This window comes from Syngnathus acus, unplaced genomic scaffold (genome assembly GCF_901709675.1).
Source record: "Syngnathus acus unplaced genomic scaffold, fSynAcu1.2, whole genome shotgun sequence".
Taxonomy (NCBI): domain Eukaryota; kingdom Metazoa; phylum Chordata; class Actinopteri; order Syngnathiformes; family Syngnathidae; genus Syngnathus; species Syngnathus acus.
In genome coordinates this window covers 21,800-38,600 of record NW_023590253.1, presented here as the reverse complement: position 1 = coordinate 38,600, position 16,801 = coordinate 21,800, and the positions used below count along the sequence as shown (strand labels likewise).

The following is a 16,801-nucleotide window of genomic DNA, read 5'->3' as shown; positions in this document are numbered from 1 at the left end:
GGACCAAACGTTCATTTTTCCTCTGTACTTGAACCACTGGCTACTCGCAGTGAGGCGACTTATCATTTCTTTTCTCCCGACTAGAACCGTTGCGACCCTCAGTGAGAGGGGGATATTCCTCCAACATGTGGGAAGAATTAAACCGTGTTCTTCTCCTGATTGGCATATATTGGGCATGTGCTTCAGGTAAGCAATTTGTATCTTTAGTCCATCGAAACAACAGTAAAGAGCTGGAATGTACTGTACTGTGAGTTAGCACGACTGCATCTGCTTCTATTCTAACATTACGGTGCCTGAGAGAAAAAAAATAATCATTGCAATGTCACACATTTGGACGACAAACACTTTGAGGAACTTTGAAGAATCCTCATTATTCGGACACTTTGATGTAGTTGCTGTGTACGTCAATTGTCCCGGACCGGACCTTTCTTGTTATCGAGGCTTGCCTTTATCATCATCATTTTCATCATTCATGTGGGAAGCTGTTGTGTCCGAACATCCGAGCAACGTGACTTTGAAATGACGAGCTAAAACCGTTGAGTCAAGTGTCTTTGCGTTTTCTTACGGCGGCAAACGAGCCCCGCTTGTGAATTTTAAGTGCGCACTGGCTGTCAGGATGACGTATTGAAGTTGAGCATATAACTTCAAAATATCCAATCTAAAATTGGCCCTTTTATTTTGGAAGCCGAATGTGTTTTTACTGGGCTTTTCCTTCCATCTCTTTTTTCCGTGTATACTTTTGTTTTTCTTTCGCTCTGTTATTTTTTATTTTTTCTATTTTTTTATTCCTAAAACATGGGCACGCTTGGAATTCAGGAGCGGCTGATTGGACTTTGTGACACTTAGATGAGTTGCACCGTTAGGGTTTAAGACACAGAATGACAATAAGACACAAGAAGAAGAATAAATGATATATAATAATAATAACATTTATTATCATTAATAATGATAATGATAATAATAAATAAGAATAATCATTTCTTACACCCCTTTATACAATATATTATGCACAAGTGTATATAGACAAGATATTTCTTGGCGCCCCTATGATACGAACATTTTCATGATTTATATGAGCTAATTATAATGAATAATAATCAATCATTATTAGTCATTATTATTAATAGTTTCTTACAGTCCTCGATAGAGTATTAGCAATAATTTCTTACAGCCCCTTTATACAATAGATATTTCTTAGCACCTCTGTTATAAAAAAAATCATGGTTATTATGATCTAAATACAGATAATAATCGTTATGTTATATTAATAATTGTAATTATATTATTAATAATACACCTTCGTGTCTGGTCTGTTATCATCACACACCAAAAAGTTGTAGCAATAATTTCTTACAGCCCCTTTATACAATAGATATTTCTTAGCACCTCTGTTATAAAAAAAATCATGGTTATTATGATCTAAATCTAGATCATAATCATTGTTATATTAATAATTATATTGTAATTATATTATTAATAATACACCTTCGTGTCTGGTCTGTTATCATCACACACAAAAGTTGCAACACAGTTGTGCAGTTCATAATATCGCAGTGCATCATCAAAATGTGTCGGCATAATGTTTTCAAAGATTGCAAAATTGAGTAGGACTTTTAGGAGACTCTGATTTCAATTCGTGTTCATTTCTGAATAATTGCATTTGCCCCTCAGAGTCCATGCTTATTAGGATTGATTGATTGATTGATTGATTGATTGATTGATTGATTGATTGATTGATTGAGCCCGCAGTTTAAAAGCCCTTCTTCTCCATGAAAGTCAGGCCTGGCTTGTTTGGCTTTGTACTTTGATATAAGGAAGGGCGGGCGGGCTTCTTGAGCTAAGAAGGGGGGAGCGGTCCAACTGTTGCAACGTGTTCCATTCGATTGAGTTGCGTTGTGCTTTAGCACCCTCCAGTGGTGAAATGTGCGATGACCTGATTTGAGCTTAGCTCATTGGTCATCGATATGCCACACGTGCGTAACTGGTGGGTGGGGTAATTGCTGAGGGTGAAGATGATGATGATGATGATGGCATCTTTTAAGTGGAACAACTTGCACCATTGGTGGCTGACGACATACTTTTTGCCCCACTGTACATCTGAAGCTTAGTATCATCACTTTGGGGCCATTGTGTGCAATCCTTGGCAGGCGTAAGTGATGCTTTTATGCAAACAATCAGCCGCTCCACGTTGCTGCATGGCGCTGGCTGAACCCAAAAATGGAGGACAGGCATGTTTTTGGAAGGGGCCAAAGCGACCCCCAATGAAGAGCACAGAATAAAAACATGCAAGTGTTCCATCAATGTGCTCTGATCTGTCCGCCTGATCCCCAAATTGTGCCTTCAGCCAACAAGTGTCTTTCCGGGTGGCTCGAGCACGACTCCAGCTGCTACAAGAAGGTGGTGACGCCCAACGGTTGGCTGGGGGCCCGGCACCACTGCGTCTGGCAGGGCGGCGACCTGCTCTCCATCACCACCTCGGCCGAGGAAAAATTTGTGAAGCGCACCATGGGCAAGACCCGCTTCTGGCTGGGACTCTCCAACCAGGTGAGACGGAAGCAGTCGTGGACTCTGCAGCGACAACTGGAACTGTTTTCTTCTTTCCCCCCCAGAAATGCGACGACGTCTGGTGTGGCTTTGAAGGCGGGAGCCAGAAGCTGATCTGGTCCGATGGTGAGACAACGACATACACCAACTGGACCTCAGACCAATTTAAAAGGTAAGAAGTCACATCTTCGCATGCTGTTGTCAGGCGGACACGCGTAAAGGTTCTGGAACCAATTTTGAGAACGAGCACTCAAGGAAAAATAGGAAAATGTTCCTTTTTATAATCTACCGACAGCGCCGACGTCGCGTCCTGCGCCTACGTCAACCAAGGAGTTCAGTTGTCGCCTGGGAAGTGGAGGTCTGGCTCCTGCGCCTCCTCGTTGGCCTACATGTGCAAACGGCCGCAGAGTAAGTCTGCACGTCCGTGGTCACGTTGCTGATGAAAGGTGAGATGCACAAACGGGTCTTTTTTTGTAGGCTGCCCGGAGGGACGGACGTGTACCTCCAATAGTGTTACTGCTGTAATGAAGAGTGAGTTGCAGCACGCTTATTTGCGCTTTAACCATCTCGTCATGGTTTCCTCCTCAATGTTTTTCCTTGTGGCCTCAGCTTCCGACTGCGACGATGGCAACTTCCTTTATGGCGATGATTGCTATCTTTTTGACACGACGCATAGAACTTGGGAGGAAGGCGAGAAGTTTTGTCTCGCCCGGCGAGGCCACCTGGCTAGCATACACTCTGAGCAAGATGCCCTATTCATTATTGGTGAGCACCAAGAAGAACCGCCACAGTCGTCATTTGGCTGAAGCTCTTCTTGCCCTGAAGCTCTTGTTCTCCTTCCTTTCATCAAGATCACGCATATTACTATTCTACTTGGATGGGAGAAAAGAAGAAGGGCAACAACTACGAGTGGACTGACGGAACAGCTCTCTTTGTAAGTGGATTGCTGAAGGCCTTTGGAAAAGTCATGTTGCAGGCATCCGTCTTGTCTAGAAGCATCGGGCAGCCCGCTTACAAAGTATTGGCGCTCTGATTTTAGAGAGGAGGCGGTTAAGATGATATATCCTGGACGGTGGCTCGGGTTTGTCTTTAGGTCTTCAGGGTTAGTTGCTTTGTGCACGTTTTCCCCAGACATTTGGGTTGCCAGGGCGGGCACAATGTTTTATGGCAATGTTCATACTACTTTGACTGACAGGGTTAGTTGCTTTGCGCATGTTTTTCCCCAGACATTTATTTGGGTTGCCAGGGCGGGCACAATGTTTTATTGCAATGTTCATACTACTATGACTGACAAAGTGAAACCAACAACCAAAGTGAAACTTTAATGAGAGAAGGTACGGAAACGGTGCAAGTGAGGAAATGCGGCGGGAACATGACCACATCGAATGCAACACGCTAAAGTTCTGTCCAAAATCTCATCCGCAGGACTACGAAAAAACTTACCACCCCTCCGGTGGTGACTGTTCTTATTTGCATACCAACGAAGACCTGTACAGAAACCGTAATTGCCGCTGGACACGCCCACCGGTCTGCAAAACAGGTGCAAACGTCCCTCCCGAGCGCCCCTTTTGGATGCGTGAAGCATTTGCTCATATTCGCTCCGCTTTTTCTGCAGCCAAGCGCGGAGGGCCTCCACAGCTGCCACCATTAGTCGGCCAGCCGGGTAGGTGTCCCGCACTGCCGCCGTCTTGCGCTGTCTTGCGCTGTCTTACGCCGTCTGGCTCGCAGACTGGACTCAGAAATGCGGCTGGTGGCTGGACAACTCCGAGAGCGACTTCTGCTACCTGATGATCCGCCAGCCCACTAAGACCTGGGAGAAGGCGCAAGACGACTGCCAACGCCTCCAAGGGAACCTGCTCAGCATCACCGACCGCGAGGAGCAGACCTTCGTACGCGGTAGGCGGCCATGAATTGAAATATTGGCCATGAACAAGTTGTTGTTGTTGTTGTTATATGTTCATTTCGAACCTATTTAAAACATGAAAATAGGAAAATAAAACACCACTTTAAAGTGCCATATCTAAGTCACTGAAACAAACAACCCAAAACCGCCAACAACAAAGAATGCTCGAGTGTAGTCAGTCTGTGTGTAGTCAGTTTTGTCTTTTTTTTTTCCCCTCATACATGTTAAGAAACCAGTTTTTCGACACTTTTTTTGGAACACTTGTGTTTGCCCTATTTTCATGCTCATTTTCCAGACCATTCCATAATTTCACCCCACAAACGACGGTCACACCCTTACTTTTTATCGTTGTTAAGACTTTTCCACTCTGAAAATTCTCTTCCCTTCTCAGATGATAGCCACCATGCTTGCCTTTCCAGAAACAAATTTATACCTTTTATACCTTGCTGTGTACATATAATTTGAGCTGTCTTGTGTTTGATCACATCCCTGAGTGACAAAAGTTTGTCGGGTATTATAAAAAGTGCGTTTGTATGCTCCTTGTTATTTTTCCTATTGCTTGACTTATTCGGTGTTACCCCGTATTTCCACGCAGTAGTTCAGATATGGCAATATGTAGGTATCTGGAGTCCGGACTGCTTCTTGCTTTCCTCAGAATTGCAATAACCTTTGACATTTTTGTTTTTACATGATTAATTAATGTGTGATTTCCAGCAGCTTTTTATTGTCAACAGGCACGCTCAGGAATTTTCTTTCAGAAACTCTTTCTTTCATACCATTGTCAATTTTCACTTCCAAACGAGGCTTCGATTTATACCTGACAAATAATTTTGTTGTTGGCAGTTTGGTTTTACATTAAACCACGTATTCATTTCTGTGGTGATTGTTGGTTTCCATAAGCTGCTGTAAATTGTCCCCAGCGCAATAGATGTTTGTATCATCATCATTTCATGATGTTGGATACACAAGTCGTTGAAGAGGACCAAGGGCAGAGGTTGTTCACCTGTTTATGGGATACATGATCTCCAGACTTTTTACAAATTGCTGCCTGTTGCTTAAGTAGCTCCTCAGCCAGTCCATGATGCCATGATTTACCGGGTCAAATGCTTTTGGTTGATGAAAATCCCAATAACTTGTTTTTTGATCATCTGATGATCTCTATTAAGATCCATTAGTGTCCTTCCGGAATCCATATTGACTGTCAGCTAAAAGCTTTTTTTTTTTTTTTCTTCAATCTCGTTTTCTCGTTTTTCTGTGAACAGTTTTTTTTTTATCAGTTTTATCACACACACACACACACATATATATGCAATATCCGCATTTTTTTGGTCAGATGCTGGTTGAGGTCTGATCCCCTCAGCCGTCTACCCTGTTTCAGTAGCTCCAATTTGTGTTTGCAAACCGCACTGTTATTGCTGCTTTGGTTTTAATATTTCTCGATGGTCCCCCTGTCTAACTCAATTCCTTTTGAGCTGAGAAAGTCGATCACCCGGAGCTCAACGGATGACGCGTCCTCCTCACTCGGCTCCTCTTGATGATGTCGTTCATTCTGGTACAGGTTACATCAAGGCTCTGATGAAAGCATCCTCTCTGTGGTTGGGCGCCAATGTCGCCATCAGTGACGAAGGCAGCACGTGGGCTGACGGAGCCTCGTTCACTTACGTCCACTCGACTTCAGGTCTGTCGGAGACGGTTGTCTGCTGCAATTTGGAGGAACGGAGGAGCACTGAGATCTTCTCTCCCGCCCCCCAGGTACCCCCGATGGAAATTGTCTTTCCTTCCTCACTGGCAACGGCAACTGGCACTACGACTCGTGCAACAAGAAGAGAGGTTACGTCTGCAAGAAAAGAGGAAATGGTAAGTGAGAGGCAGCGCCCCACCGACTGACTGTCATCGCCCCTTGACGTCTGTGCCTTGATGTCTCTTTTTCTTTCCTCTTGCAGTAAAGGCTACGCCGGCTCCTGAGTGTAAGTCGCCTTCGACTGCGTTGAAAACAATGACCCTGGAGTCACACCATGCCAACCAACAAATTCTGTCCTTTTTCGTTTTTATGAAGTACTCAGCCATGTGTTGAATGTTTTTTGCATCGTTTTACCTTGTACAACGGCACTTTGGTTGTTTCTGAAGCGCCAAGGTGAATGTTCCGGAATCCTTTCAAAATGTAAACGTCTCTTGATGCCATTGGGCTAAGCTAACCAAGTCGAGTCCCGGATCTTCCAATTTGCCCGAGAAAATGTAGATTTGGCCAGACGTGACCCGCAAATTGCCCTTTGCTCAAAATGGTGGACTGAAGGGCAAAAACAGGAGTGTGCTCTGATCTGTTCCCCAAATTGTGCCCTCAGCCAACAAGTGTGCTCCCGGGTGGCTCGAGCACGACTCCAGCTGCTACAAGAAGGAGGTGGTGACGCCCAATGGTTGGCTGGGGGCCTGGCACCACTGCGTCCGGATGGGCGGCGACCTGCTCTCCATCACCTCCTCGGCCGAGGAGGACTTTGTGAAGGGCACCATGGGCGAGGACACCCCCTTCTGGCTGGGACTCTCCAACCAGGTGAGACGGAAGCGCAAGCGGCCGTCGACTGCTGCGACAAGTGGGACTGTTGTTCTTTTTCCCCCCAGAAATGCGACAAGTTCTGGTGTCGCTTTGAAGACGGGAGCCAGAATCTGACCTGGTCCGATGGCGAGACAATGAATCACACCAACTGGGCCTCAAATCAACTCGAAAGGTAAGACGTAACTGCTGTTGTCAGGTGGAGGAGCCAATTTTGAAAAGGGCCATTTGGGGAAAGTGAAAAAAAAGAAAATAAAAATGGGAAAATAATTGCTTGTGTCTTTTCTCCCGACAGCGCCGACGTTGCATCCTGCGCCTACGTCAACCAAGGGGGAAGGGGTGAGCCCGGCAAGTGGCGGTCTGGCTCCTGTCTTTCCTCGTTGGCCTACATGTGCAAACGGCCGCTGAGTAAGCCTGCACGTTTGTAATCAGGTTGACTTTGAAAAGAGAAAAGCTCCAACAGGTCTTTTTTTTTGTGCAGACTGCTCGAAGTGTAAGCCCAAGAGTGGTCCCGCTGTAGTGACGAGTGAGTTGCAGCACACTTATTTGCACTTGAACATCTTGTCATGGTCATGTTTTTCTTTGTGGCCCCAGCCTCCGACTGCCACGAAAACACCTTCCACTATGGCCACTATTGTTATCATTACGAGAAGACGGTTAAAACCTTTGACGATGCCGAGAAGTTCTGTCTTGCCTGGGGAGGCCGCCTGGCTAGCGTCCACTCCAAGAAAGAGGCCCAATTTGTGTATGGTGAGCACCAAGAGGAACCGCCGCAGTCGTCATTTGACTGAAGCTCTTCTTGCCCTGAAGCTCGTGTTCTCCTTCCTTTCCTCAAGATCACTCGCAAACCTTACAATCTGCTTTCGTGGGACTCAAGAAGGAGGACGACGACTACGAGTGGAGTGACGGAACAACTTACGTAAGTGAAATGCCTTTGAAAAAGTCATTTTTCAAAATCTGAGCTGGCAAAGTCCAAATTTGAGTAGGATAAAAATAAAAGTGGACATAGGAGAAATGTTGCTCGAGGCTTCAAATTTTGGATTGTTTTGGAGGGGAAATGGGCAAAACTTGGGCGCGATTGCCGAGGAAGGGCGTTGGGAAGCCGAGCAGACAGAGTCCAACATGCTCATGTCGTCCGCAGGACTACAAGTGTAAAAATGACACCAAGGGGGACTGCGCGTTCCCAAATTCTGTTGGGGAGTTGAGTGCCAGCTCCTGCACAACGGAGCGGCCATTTGTCTGCAAAACAGGTGCAAACGCCCCTCCCGAGCGCTCCTTCTGCACACATCAAGCATTTGCTCATATTTGTAAACACCATTCCCCCCTCTTCCCCTACAGCCAAGCACGGAGGGGTTCCACAGCTGCCCTCATTAGTCGGCCAACCGGGTAGGTGTCCCGCACTGCCGCCGTCTTACGCTGTCTTGGGCCATCTTACGCCGTCTGGCTCGCAGAATGGACTGTTACATGCGGCTGGTGGCTGGACGACCCAATCAACGACTTCTGCTACCTGATGATCCGCCAGCCCACCAAGACTTGGAAGGAGGCGCAAGCCAACTGCCAACGCCTCCACGGGAACCTGCTCAGCATCACCGACCGCGATGAGCAGGTCTTTGTGCATGGTAGGCGGCCATTTGTTGGTGTCACGAATGAATGGATGGACGGATGGATGGACGGATGGATGAATGGATTGATGGATGAATGGATGAATGAATCGAACAAACGAATGAATGGTGTCGTTCCAAAATGCGCCTCATGGGCTCAATGAGCGGGTCAGTAAAGCGCATCTCTGGAAGATCCACCTAAGAGCACCCCAATCCACTGACTCTTTCAAAACCGGACTTAAAACTCACCTCTTTACTCTAGCATTTCCGTAATTCCTGTTCCCATATCCTGGTTGTCGTCCAGTTGTTTTATACTTGTCCTTGCTTTGTTTTCTTGTTTTTACTTGCCATGTAGCACTTTGAGATTCCTCCGAATGTAAAGTGCGTTATAAATATAATGTATTATTATTATTATTAGATCCTGTTCCACCTTTGCCTTGGGTCCACAGGTTACGTCAGGTCTCTGCCCTCTCTGTGGTTGGGCGCCGATGTCTCCACCACGGAAGATGACGCCCAATGGACTGACGGATCCCCGTTCACTTACAGCCACTCGAGTGCAGGTCGGTCTGAAAGCATGTCTGATGCTTGTCGGCTGCACTTTGGAGGAACGGCGCAGCGCTGAGATCTTGTCTCCCTTCCTCTAGGTGACCCCGAAGAGGGGAAGTGTCTTTCCTTATTCACTGACAGTGGCGCCTGGAAGCACGACACGTGCGACAAGAAGAGAAGCTACGTCTGCAAGAAGATGAAAAAAGGTGAGTAAGTTGTGATGCTCCGCTGGCCGTCATCGTGCATTGACGTCCGTCTGTGCCCTGACGTCCGTCTTTGCCCTGACGTTTGTCTTTGCCCCGACGTTTGTCTTTGCCCCGACGTCCGTCTTTGCCCTGACGTCTGTCTTTGCCTTTCCTCTTGCAGGAGTGGCAGAACCTTCGCTGTCTTCTGACGGTAAGTAGCCTGACAAAATTAGTCACAAATTCTGTGCAATTGTTCTTATTTTATTAAGTACGCAAATGTACTTGAATGTTTTTCGCGTTGACTCGCATGTGGCAATGTTTGTTTCACAACCGTGCTTTATAAAGGTGATTTTTTTTTTTTAGGGATCATTTAGAATTGTAAACGTCTCTGATGCCATTGGGCTAACCCAGTGCTTCTCAATTATTTTCTGTGATGCCCCCCCCCTAGGGAGAAGAAAATATTTCGCGCACCCCCCCTTCCATGTTATTAACATTAAAAAAAAATATATAAAAATAAAAAAAAGATCAACTTACAATAAAGAATAACTTTATTATTAACATTGTTTTTAGTCTGTAACAGATCAAAGTGCATCACTGCCTGAAATTAAAAAATCAATTATAAGTATTCAAACTATAAACATTCTTGACCAACTGCCATTTTATGATGAAGAAAATACATCCATCCATCCATCCATCCATCCATCCATTTTCTTTACCGCTTAGTCCCCACGGGGGTCGCGGGCATGCTGGAGCCTATCCCAGCCCTCATCGGGCAGTAGACGGGGGACATCCTGAACCGGTTGCCAGCCAATCGCAGGGCACACGGAAACAAACATCCATACGCACTCGCACTCACACCTAGGGACGATTTGGAGTGCTCAATCGGCCTACCAAGCATGTTTTTGGGATGTGGGAGGAAACCGGAGTGCCAGGAGAACCCCCACGCGGGCCCGGGGAGAACATGCAAACTCCACACAGGGAGGGCCGGAGGTGGAATCGAACCCGCACCCTCCTAGCTGTGAGGCGGACGTGCTACCCAGTGCGCCACCGAGCCGCAATACAAATAAATACAATAAAATAATAATAAACATACATAATAACAGCAATAAATAAGATTCAATTCAAAGTAATCAGCAACATTAACTCAGGAGGAGCACAATATATAAAAGAATGTAACCTACAAAAATGAATAAAACAATTTGTGCTGTTCTTTAATCAAAATGAGGCAGCATTCCACGGCTGCAGGTAGTATCAGCTCTTCTGCAATGGTGTTTTTGTTTTGCACTGAGCAATATGGTACGCTGCTTTAAACGATGCTTACAGTGCTTGCTGATTGACTAAAGTTGCATTCACAAAGTGGGATGATTGTTGGCAACCCTGCTCAATATTTTTCCATGGTGTCCCACTGCACTTTTTTTCCCCTGCTCTGTCTGTGCTGGTTGTGCGAACGTTCCGTGCACTCTCCACTGTAGAGCGGAGACTCCTTGCGCACACTCTTCCAGTGATGGATGTCTAATTACCCTTTCATCTAGTACAGCCAAAAGAAAAGCATGTTCCCTGGTGTCACACGCGCCCCCCTTGGTATCGCGCCGCACTGGGCTAACCTAACAAGTCGAGTCCCGGATCTTTGCCTGAGAACATGTGCGAGACAAGTTTTGGCCACCCGTGACCTGCAAATTGCCCTTTGCTCAAAATGGTGGACTGAAGGCCAAAACAAGGAGTGTGCTCTGATCTGTTCCCCAAATTGTGCCCTCAGCCAGCAAGTGTGCTCCCGGGTGGCTCGAGCACAGCACCAACTGCTACAAGAAGGTGGAGGAGCCCAACGGTTGGCTGGGGGCCTGGCACCGCTGCGTCTGGGAGGGCGGCGACCTTCTCTCCATCACCACCTCGGGCGAGGAGGACTTTGTGAAGGACACCATGGGCAAGGACACCCGCTTCTGGCTGGGACTCTCCAACCTGGTGAGACGGAAGCGCAAGCAGTCGTGGACTCTGCAGCAACAACTGGAACCGTTTTCTTCCCCCCCCCCCCCCCAGAAATGCGACGACGTCTGGTGTCGCTTTGAAGGCGGGAGCCAGAAGCTGACCTGGTCCGATGGCGAGAGAACGGCACACACCAACTGGACCTCAAATCAACTCGAAAGGTAAGCCGTAACAACTTTGCATGCTGTTGTCAGGCGGAGACGCGTAAAGGTTCTGGAACCAATTTTGAGAAGGACCACTCAAGGAAAATTCTTTTTTTTTTTTTATAATCTACCGACAGCGCCGACGTCGCGTCCTGCGCCTACGTCAACCAAGGGGGAAGGGGTCAGCCCGGCAAGTGGAGGTCTGGCTCCTGTGATTCCTCGTTGGCCTACATGTGCAAACGGCCGCTGAGTAAGCCTCCACGTCTGCGGTCACGTTGCCGTTGAAAGGCGCAAACGGTCTTTTTTTTTTTTTTGCAGGCTCCTTGGAGGGCCGGACGTATTCCCCCAAAGGTGGTCTTGCTGTAGTGGAGAGTGAGTTGCAGCACGCTTATTTGCACTTTAACCATGTGGTCATGGTTTCCTCCTCAATGTTCTCCATTGTGGCCTCAGCTTCCACCTGCGACACGGGCAACCTACTGTATGGCGATCATTGCTACTTTTACTCGAAGCTGTACAAAGATTGGGAGGATGCCGAGAAGTTCTGTGTTGCCCAGAAAGGCCACCTGGCTAGCGTCCACTCATGGCAAGAGGCTCAATTCGTGTTTGGTGAGCGCTAAGACGAACCGCCGCAGTCGTCGGTCCCACAAAGCTGCCGTCATTTAGCCGAAGCTCTTCTTGCCCTGAAGCTCTTGTTGTCCTTCCTTTCCTCAAGATCACTCGCAAAGCGTTTGGTTTTCTTGGCTGGGACTGAAGAAGAAAAGCAACGACTATGAGCATAGTGACGGAACAGCTTTTGTAAGTAAATTGTTGATGGACTTTGGAAAAGTCATTCTGCACGAGCTAGGTTGGGAAAGTTGAAATTTGAGCACAACAATTGCGCGGAGGAAGGGCGTTGGGAAGCCGAGAGTCCAACACCCTCATGTCGTCCGCAGGACTACAAGGTCTGGCAAGATGACACCACGGGGGACTGCGCATTCCCAAATTCTGTTGGGAAGATCGGCGGCAGCCCCTGCACAACGAAGCGGCCATTTGTCTGCAAAACAGGTGCAAAAATGTCCCTTCTGAGCACTCCTTCATGCATTTACTCATTCGCGCTCCTTTACCCCCTGCAGCCAAGCGTGGAGGGCCTCGACAGCTGCCACCATTAGCCAGCCAACATGGTAGGTGTCTCGCACCGTCGCCGTCTTCTACACTGTCTTATGCTGTTTTGTCTGTCTCGCAGGCTGGACTGACAAATGCGGCTGGTGGCTGGACAACCCCTCGGACGACTTCTGCTACCTGTTCAACTTTCAGCCCACCAAGACCTGGCAAGAGGCGCAAGCCGACTGCAAAGGCCGCCAAGGGAACCTGCTCAGCATCGCCGACTCGCGCGAGCAGGGCTTCGTACACGGTAGGGGGCCATGAATTAAAATATATTGGCCATAAACAAGTGGATCAATCCTTATTCTCCGACATGAAGCAAACGAGAAATAGAAGCTAAAGTAAATCGAAAAAGGCGTCATGTCTTCGTACGCGGTCTTCATACGCGGTAGGCTGGCCATGAATTTGCTAAGTCTTTGAGAAAAACCTTTTTTTCCTGCTACGCCTTCCTTTCCAACTCAAAACCTGATAAACCCGAGCGAGATATGGCCAGCGTTGCTCGGTTGTTGTTGTTTTTTTTGTTGTTTCACTCTCTGTTGCAGTCTTGTTAGCGCTTTGTCACGGCTGTGCCGCACCCATCAGGTTGTAGTGCAGAGTCAAGTGTGAGTCGTTTTGGAATAATCTTGCATGTTCTCCTTGGGATCCAAAGGTATCGCCAAGCTTCTGGCGATGAATGATGACACCTCCCTGTGGTTGGGCGCCGACGCCTCCATCAAGCGTGACGGCGACAAGTGGACTGACGGATCCCCCTTCTCTTACCTCCGCTCGAGTGCAGGTCGGGCTGAGGCGGTTGTCAGCTGCACTTTGGAGGAACGGATGAGCGCTCAGATCTTGTTTGCCTCCCTCCCTCCAGGTGTCCCTGAAGGGGGGAAATGTCTTTTCATGCTCACTGGCAGCGGCGACTGGAAGCGCGACACGTGCGACAAGAAGAGAGGCTACGTCTGCAAGAAAAGAGGTAAGTGAGATGTGACGCCCCGCGGTGGACCGTCATCACGTGTCGACATCCACTTTCTGGTTCCCGCTTCTAGGAAAGACACATCAGCTGCCGCCACATGACGGTAAGTCGCCTTCAACGTCTGTGTAAAAAAAGACGGAGAGAAGTCAACGGTTGTGCTCTCACAGGCTACAAGAAGAAGCTTGTCTGCCAAGACGATTGGAAATCCCTCGAATGTCCCGATGAAAGAGTCATCCGCATACGGTCGGCTTTCCATGGACGGGAGCGTGGCGACGTCTGTCCGAGTGGCGGCGGATCACGCGGTAAGAATCCTCCAGTGGCATCGTTGTTTTTGGCTCGCTGTCCTGGAGCCGTTTCTGTCACGAGGTTTTCACACGCCGTCAGCGTTGGCGGTAACTCGTTTGTAACATATAACTCAATATAAAAATGCATGGACGTGTGAGCGATGGCAATAGAAAATGTTTATTTGACCTTTTCTTGAATAAAAATAGAAAACGATGAAAAAGAGCTAGACCGGGCGCTTTTTGGATTCCTCTTTTTCTAATAGTCATTAACCATTAAAATCCCCTACGTCCTGTGACAAGTTGAAGTCAGTATGTAAGTGTGCGAATAAAATGCGCGTGAAATGGTGGTGTGTTGTCACTTGCAGATGACTGCAGGGTGGAAGGGGCTCTCCGTCACTTCAGAGGATTGTGTGACAACTATCAGATTTGCCCCATTTACCCCATTTCCCTTACGGTTACGGGCTCCTGCCCTGGTGTCTCCAAATACCTCCGCGTCGTCTACAGCTGTGAGAAGAAAGGTGGGCTTCACATCCTGACACTTGCCGATGATGTGCAAGGAAAGAATCCAACGGATCCCCAGATAGAGCGTCGGCTAGGAACGGGTGACCAGACATGAGAATGAATGAGCGAGCGTGCCTTCCACATTGTCTTTTTTTGTCTTTCCTCAGTGTGTCTTGATAGTCTGGGCATCGCTGACGGGAGAATCCCAGACTCCTCTTTTTCCGCCTCTTCCTCTGCGATCAATGCCAAACCTCACAAAGCGCGTCGGGGGGGCAGCGGTTGCTGGAGACCCTCCGAAATGTGTACGTAAAAACAAAAGTTGTGGTTTGGTATCCTGAGCAATGGAATTCCTTCCGCCCTCAGTCGGCAGCTGGATCCAGGTGAACCTCGGTCAGAACTTCAAGGTGACAGGCATTGAGACCCAGAGCTGTACATACCGATTGCAAAGTTCCAGCGTATTTGCGATGCAGTTCAGTATTGACGGAATGACTTGGTATGACCACCCAAAGCAGGTGAGTGGCCGCTGACTCTCGACTTTGTCGTCCAGGCTGCTGTCGTTCCTTGCAAACGCGCGTGTTTTGTTTCCAGCCTTCTGTGGGGACGTATATTCTAACCAGGCCCGTGTTCGCCCAGTACGTCCGCCTCCTGCCAAAGTTTTTGGGCCTACGCTTTGACGTCTTAGGGTGCACGTCTGACGACACCCCTCGCAGTGAGTACGACGTTTGGAGTGCAGTGAGAAACTAGCAAGAAACGGGCTTTGATTTTCCCTTCTGACCCACAGACATCTTATGCAGCAGCACAGCCGCCAACCTCGGCCTCAACGGTTCAATGACGTGAGTCGGACTTGATAAGACGTTTCTTGCCGAAAAGCCTCCTCCTTACTAGACAAACTACTTCCGCAGGGTGCGGTGCCCACTGGGCTGCGCCCAAGCCGGCTACAAGGTCTACGGAACACGGCTCTACGACCAAGTATGTTAATTACCGCACGACCTGCAAGCGGAGTTCTTGTTCTATGTCTGAGACGTTCTCTGAGTGCAGGACTCAAACATCTGCGCGGCCGCTATTCACTCGGGCATCATTGAGATTGGAGGAGATGTGACTTTGCTGAAGACACTGCCACAGAAAGCCTACAACGGCTCCACCTGTAACGGAATCACCTCAAAAGTGTGCGTGCTCCGCTTTCACTGGCGAGTCCACTTAAAGATGCCCGGCTCATTCTCACTTTACTGTCTGCAGATATGTTAACAAATTGGCTCCGTCTCCGTCTTACACTTTTGCTGACACGGGTGAGTAGAATGTCCAGAATAGAAAGCATTTCTTCACGTGACGCTATCTTGCACGCAGAGCCGAGATGCTTGGGACCTGACTGGGAGGAGTTTGCGGACTTCTGCTACAAACGTTTTGATGATACAAAGAAGTGGTACGACGCTCAACACTTCTGCAGGAGTCTCGATGCAGAGCTGGTCTCTATCCTCTCCGAGGCTGAGCGGGATTGGCAGCACGACCTCGTGAAGCTTGGTGCGTGCGCGCTAAGCGTCGCTCACATCGGCTCGATATCTGCCATATCTGGAAAACGAATGAGAGCTCTGTTGCCGTTTGTCCTCTGCAGCCCCTGGAAACACGACGTGGACCGGACTGAACGACCTGGTCAATCGCGGCAGATTCGTGTGGTCGGACCGCCAGAAGGTGACCTTCACAAACTGGGCTCCGGGAAAACCTACCGGCCTGATGGAGAATTGCGTGGCCACCTTGAGCCAGGTAGGTGCAGAAAAGATTGACCCGCTCGCCGAAGACAAGTTTAGATTTAAAATCAATCTCATTTTGACTTTCAGTCTGGCAAATGGAAGAAGATGTCCTGCATGGAATTAAACGGCTACGTGTGCAAGATGCCCACAGCGCGTTACACGCGGGATATAAAAGGCGCCAATGGAAGTTGCGAGTAATCATATGAATGCAATTGACCTTGCATGATCATTCTGCTTGGTTTACCATGCATTTTGATTGACTGATTGATTTACCATGCATTCTTATGATTGATTTACCATGCAGTAGTCATCTTGTTAGAGTTACCATGTGTTATTATTCTGTTTAAGTTACCATGCATTCTTCTTCTTGACTTAACGTGATATTATGATTTACCATGTGTTATTATTCTGTAAGTTACCATGCATTCTTCTTCTTCTTGACTTAACGTGATATTATGATTTACCATGCATTATTATTATTTTGTTCAATTTACCATGCATTATTATGATTGATGAACCATGCATTAGTCTTTTTGTTAGATTTACCATGTTATTATTCTGTTTAAGTTACCATGCATTCTTCTTTTTGACTTAACATGTGATATTATGATTTACCATGCATTATTATTATTTTGTTCAATTTACCATGCATTATTATGATTGATTAACCATGCATTCTTCTTCTTGACTTAACATGTGATATTATTTTGTTCAATTTAACATGTT

The 16,801-nt window shown here is 47.6% G+C and overlaps 3 protein-coding genes and 3 long non-coding RNA genes across 7 annotated transcripts; all 6 read left to right on the top strand.

Moving 5' to 3' along the window:
- Positions 1-2,881: 2,881 nt before the first annotated feature.
- Positions 2,882-3,303, top strand: LOC119119359. The gene is made up of 3 exons (XR_005097259.1): positions 2,882-2,952; positions 3,022-3,075; positions 3,154-3,303. It is a non-coding gene; the product is annotated as an uncharacterized LOC119119359 (long non-coding RNA).
- A 2,729-nt stretch (positions 3,304-6,032) lies between these two features.
- LOC119119361 lies at positions 6,033-6,851 on the top strand. 2 transcript variants are annotated; one of them, XR_005097260.1, is made up of 4 exons: positions 6,033-6,125; positions 6,200-6,304; positions 6,391-6,414; positions 6,790-6,851. It is a non-coding gene; the product is annotated as an uncharacterized LOC119119361 (long non-coding RNA). The 2 variants fall into 2 exon arrangements; XR_005097261.1 differs by lacking the exon at positions 6,391-6,414 and having other exon boundaries at positions 6,790-6,848.
- A 20-nt stretch (positions 6,852-6,871) lies between these two features.
- On the top strand, positions 6,872-7,438 carry LOC119119358 (lymphocyte antigen 75-like). The gene is made up of 3 exons (XM_037245720.1): positions 6,872-6,995; positions 7,064-7,170; positions 7,291-7,438. Exons 1-3 carry the CDS (start codon positions 6,894-6,896, stop codon positions 7,421-7,423), a joined length of 342 nt encoding a protein of 113 aa, XP_037101615.1. The 5' UTR covers positions 6,872-6,893; the 3' UTR covers positions 7,424-7,438.
- Positions 7,439-7,887: 449 nt separating this feature from the next.
- LOC119119362 lies at positions 7,888-8,361 on the top strand. The gene is made up of 3 exons (XR_005097262.1): positions 7,888-7,914; positions 8,137-8,245; positions 8,334-8,361. It is a non-coding gene; the product is annotated as an uncharacterized LOC119119362 (long non-coding RNA).
- A 92-nt stretch (positions 8,362-8,453) lies between these two features.
- On the top strand, positions 8,454-11,735 carry LOC119119357 (macrophage mannose receptor 1-like). Its single transcript, XM_037245719.1, has 7 exons — positions 8,454-8,614; positions 9,046-9,156; positions 9,241-9,348; positions 9,509-9,538; positions 11,084-11,286; positions 11,362-11,468; positions 11,588-11,735. The coding sequence occupies exons 1-7, from the start codon at positions 8,506-8,508 to the stop codon at positions 11,733-11,735; spliced, it is 816 nt and encodes a 271-aa protein (XP_037101614.1). The 5' UTR covers positions 8,454-8,505.
- A 634-nt stretch (positions 11,736-12,369) lies between these two features.
- Positions 12,370-15,863, top strand: LOC119119363. The gene is made up of 16 exons (XM_037245721.1): positions 12,370-12,391; positions 12,673-12,840; positions 13,240-13,365; positions 13,444-13,545; positions 13,619-13,648; positions 13,713-13,847; positions 14,195-14,347; positions 14,498-14,632; positions 14,694-14,842; positions 14,919-15,039; positions 15,112-15,163; positions 15,233-15,299; positions 15,369-15,496; positions 15,567-15,616; positions 15,675-15,789; positions 15,845-15,863. Exons 1-16 carry the CDS (start codon positions 12,370-12,372, stop codon positions 15,861-15,863), a joined length of 1,572 nt encoding a protein of 523 aa, XP_037101616.1.
- Positions 15,864-16,801: the final 938 nt, after the last annotated feature.

Bases quoted from the DNA above. Each gene is read 5' to 3' on its own strand.
- LOC119119358 (XM_037245720.1), top strand. From the start codon at position 6,894: ATGGGCGGCGACCTGCTCTCCATCACCTCCTCGGCCGAGGAGGACTTT. The intron at 6,996-7,063 runs GTGAGACGGAAG...TTTTCCCCCCAG, and splicing joins GGCTGGGACTCTCCAACCAG to AAATGCGACAAGTTCTGGTG. The intron at 7,171-7,290 runs GTAAGACGTAAC...TTCTCCCGACAG, and splicing joins GCCTCAAATCAACTCGAAAG to CGCCGACGTTGCATCCTGCG.
- LOC119119357 (XM_037245719.1), top strand. From the start codon at position 8,506: ATGATCCGCCAGCCCACCAAGACTTGGAAGGAGGCGCAAGCCAACTGC. The intron at 9,157-9,240 runs GTCGGTCTGAAA...CCCTTCCTCTAG, and splicing joins TTACAGCCACTCGAGTGCAG to GTGACCCCGAAGAGGGGAAG. The intron at 11,469-11,587 runs GTAAGCCGTAAC...ATCTACCGACAG, and splicing joins ACCTCAAATCAACTCGAAAG to CGCCGACGTCGCGTCCTGCG.
- LOC119119363 (XM_037245721.1), top strand. From the start codon at position 12,370: ATGTCGTCCGCAGGACTACAAG. The intron at 13,649-13,712 runs GTAAGTCGCCTT...GTGCTCTCACAG, and splicing joins TCAGCTGCCGCCACATGACG to GCTACAAGAAGAAGCTTGTC. The intron at 14,633-14,693 runs GTACGTAAAAAC...TTCCGCCCTCAG, and splicing joins CTGGAGACCCTCCGAAATGT to TCGGCAGCTGGATCCAGGTG.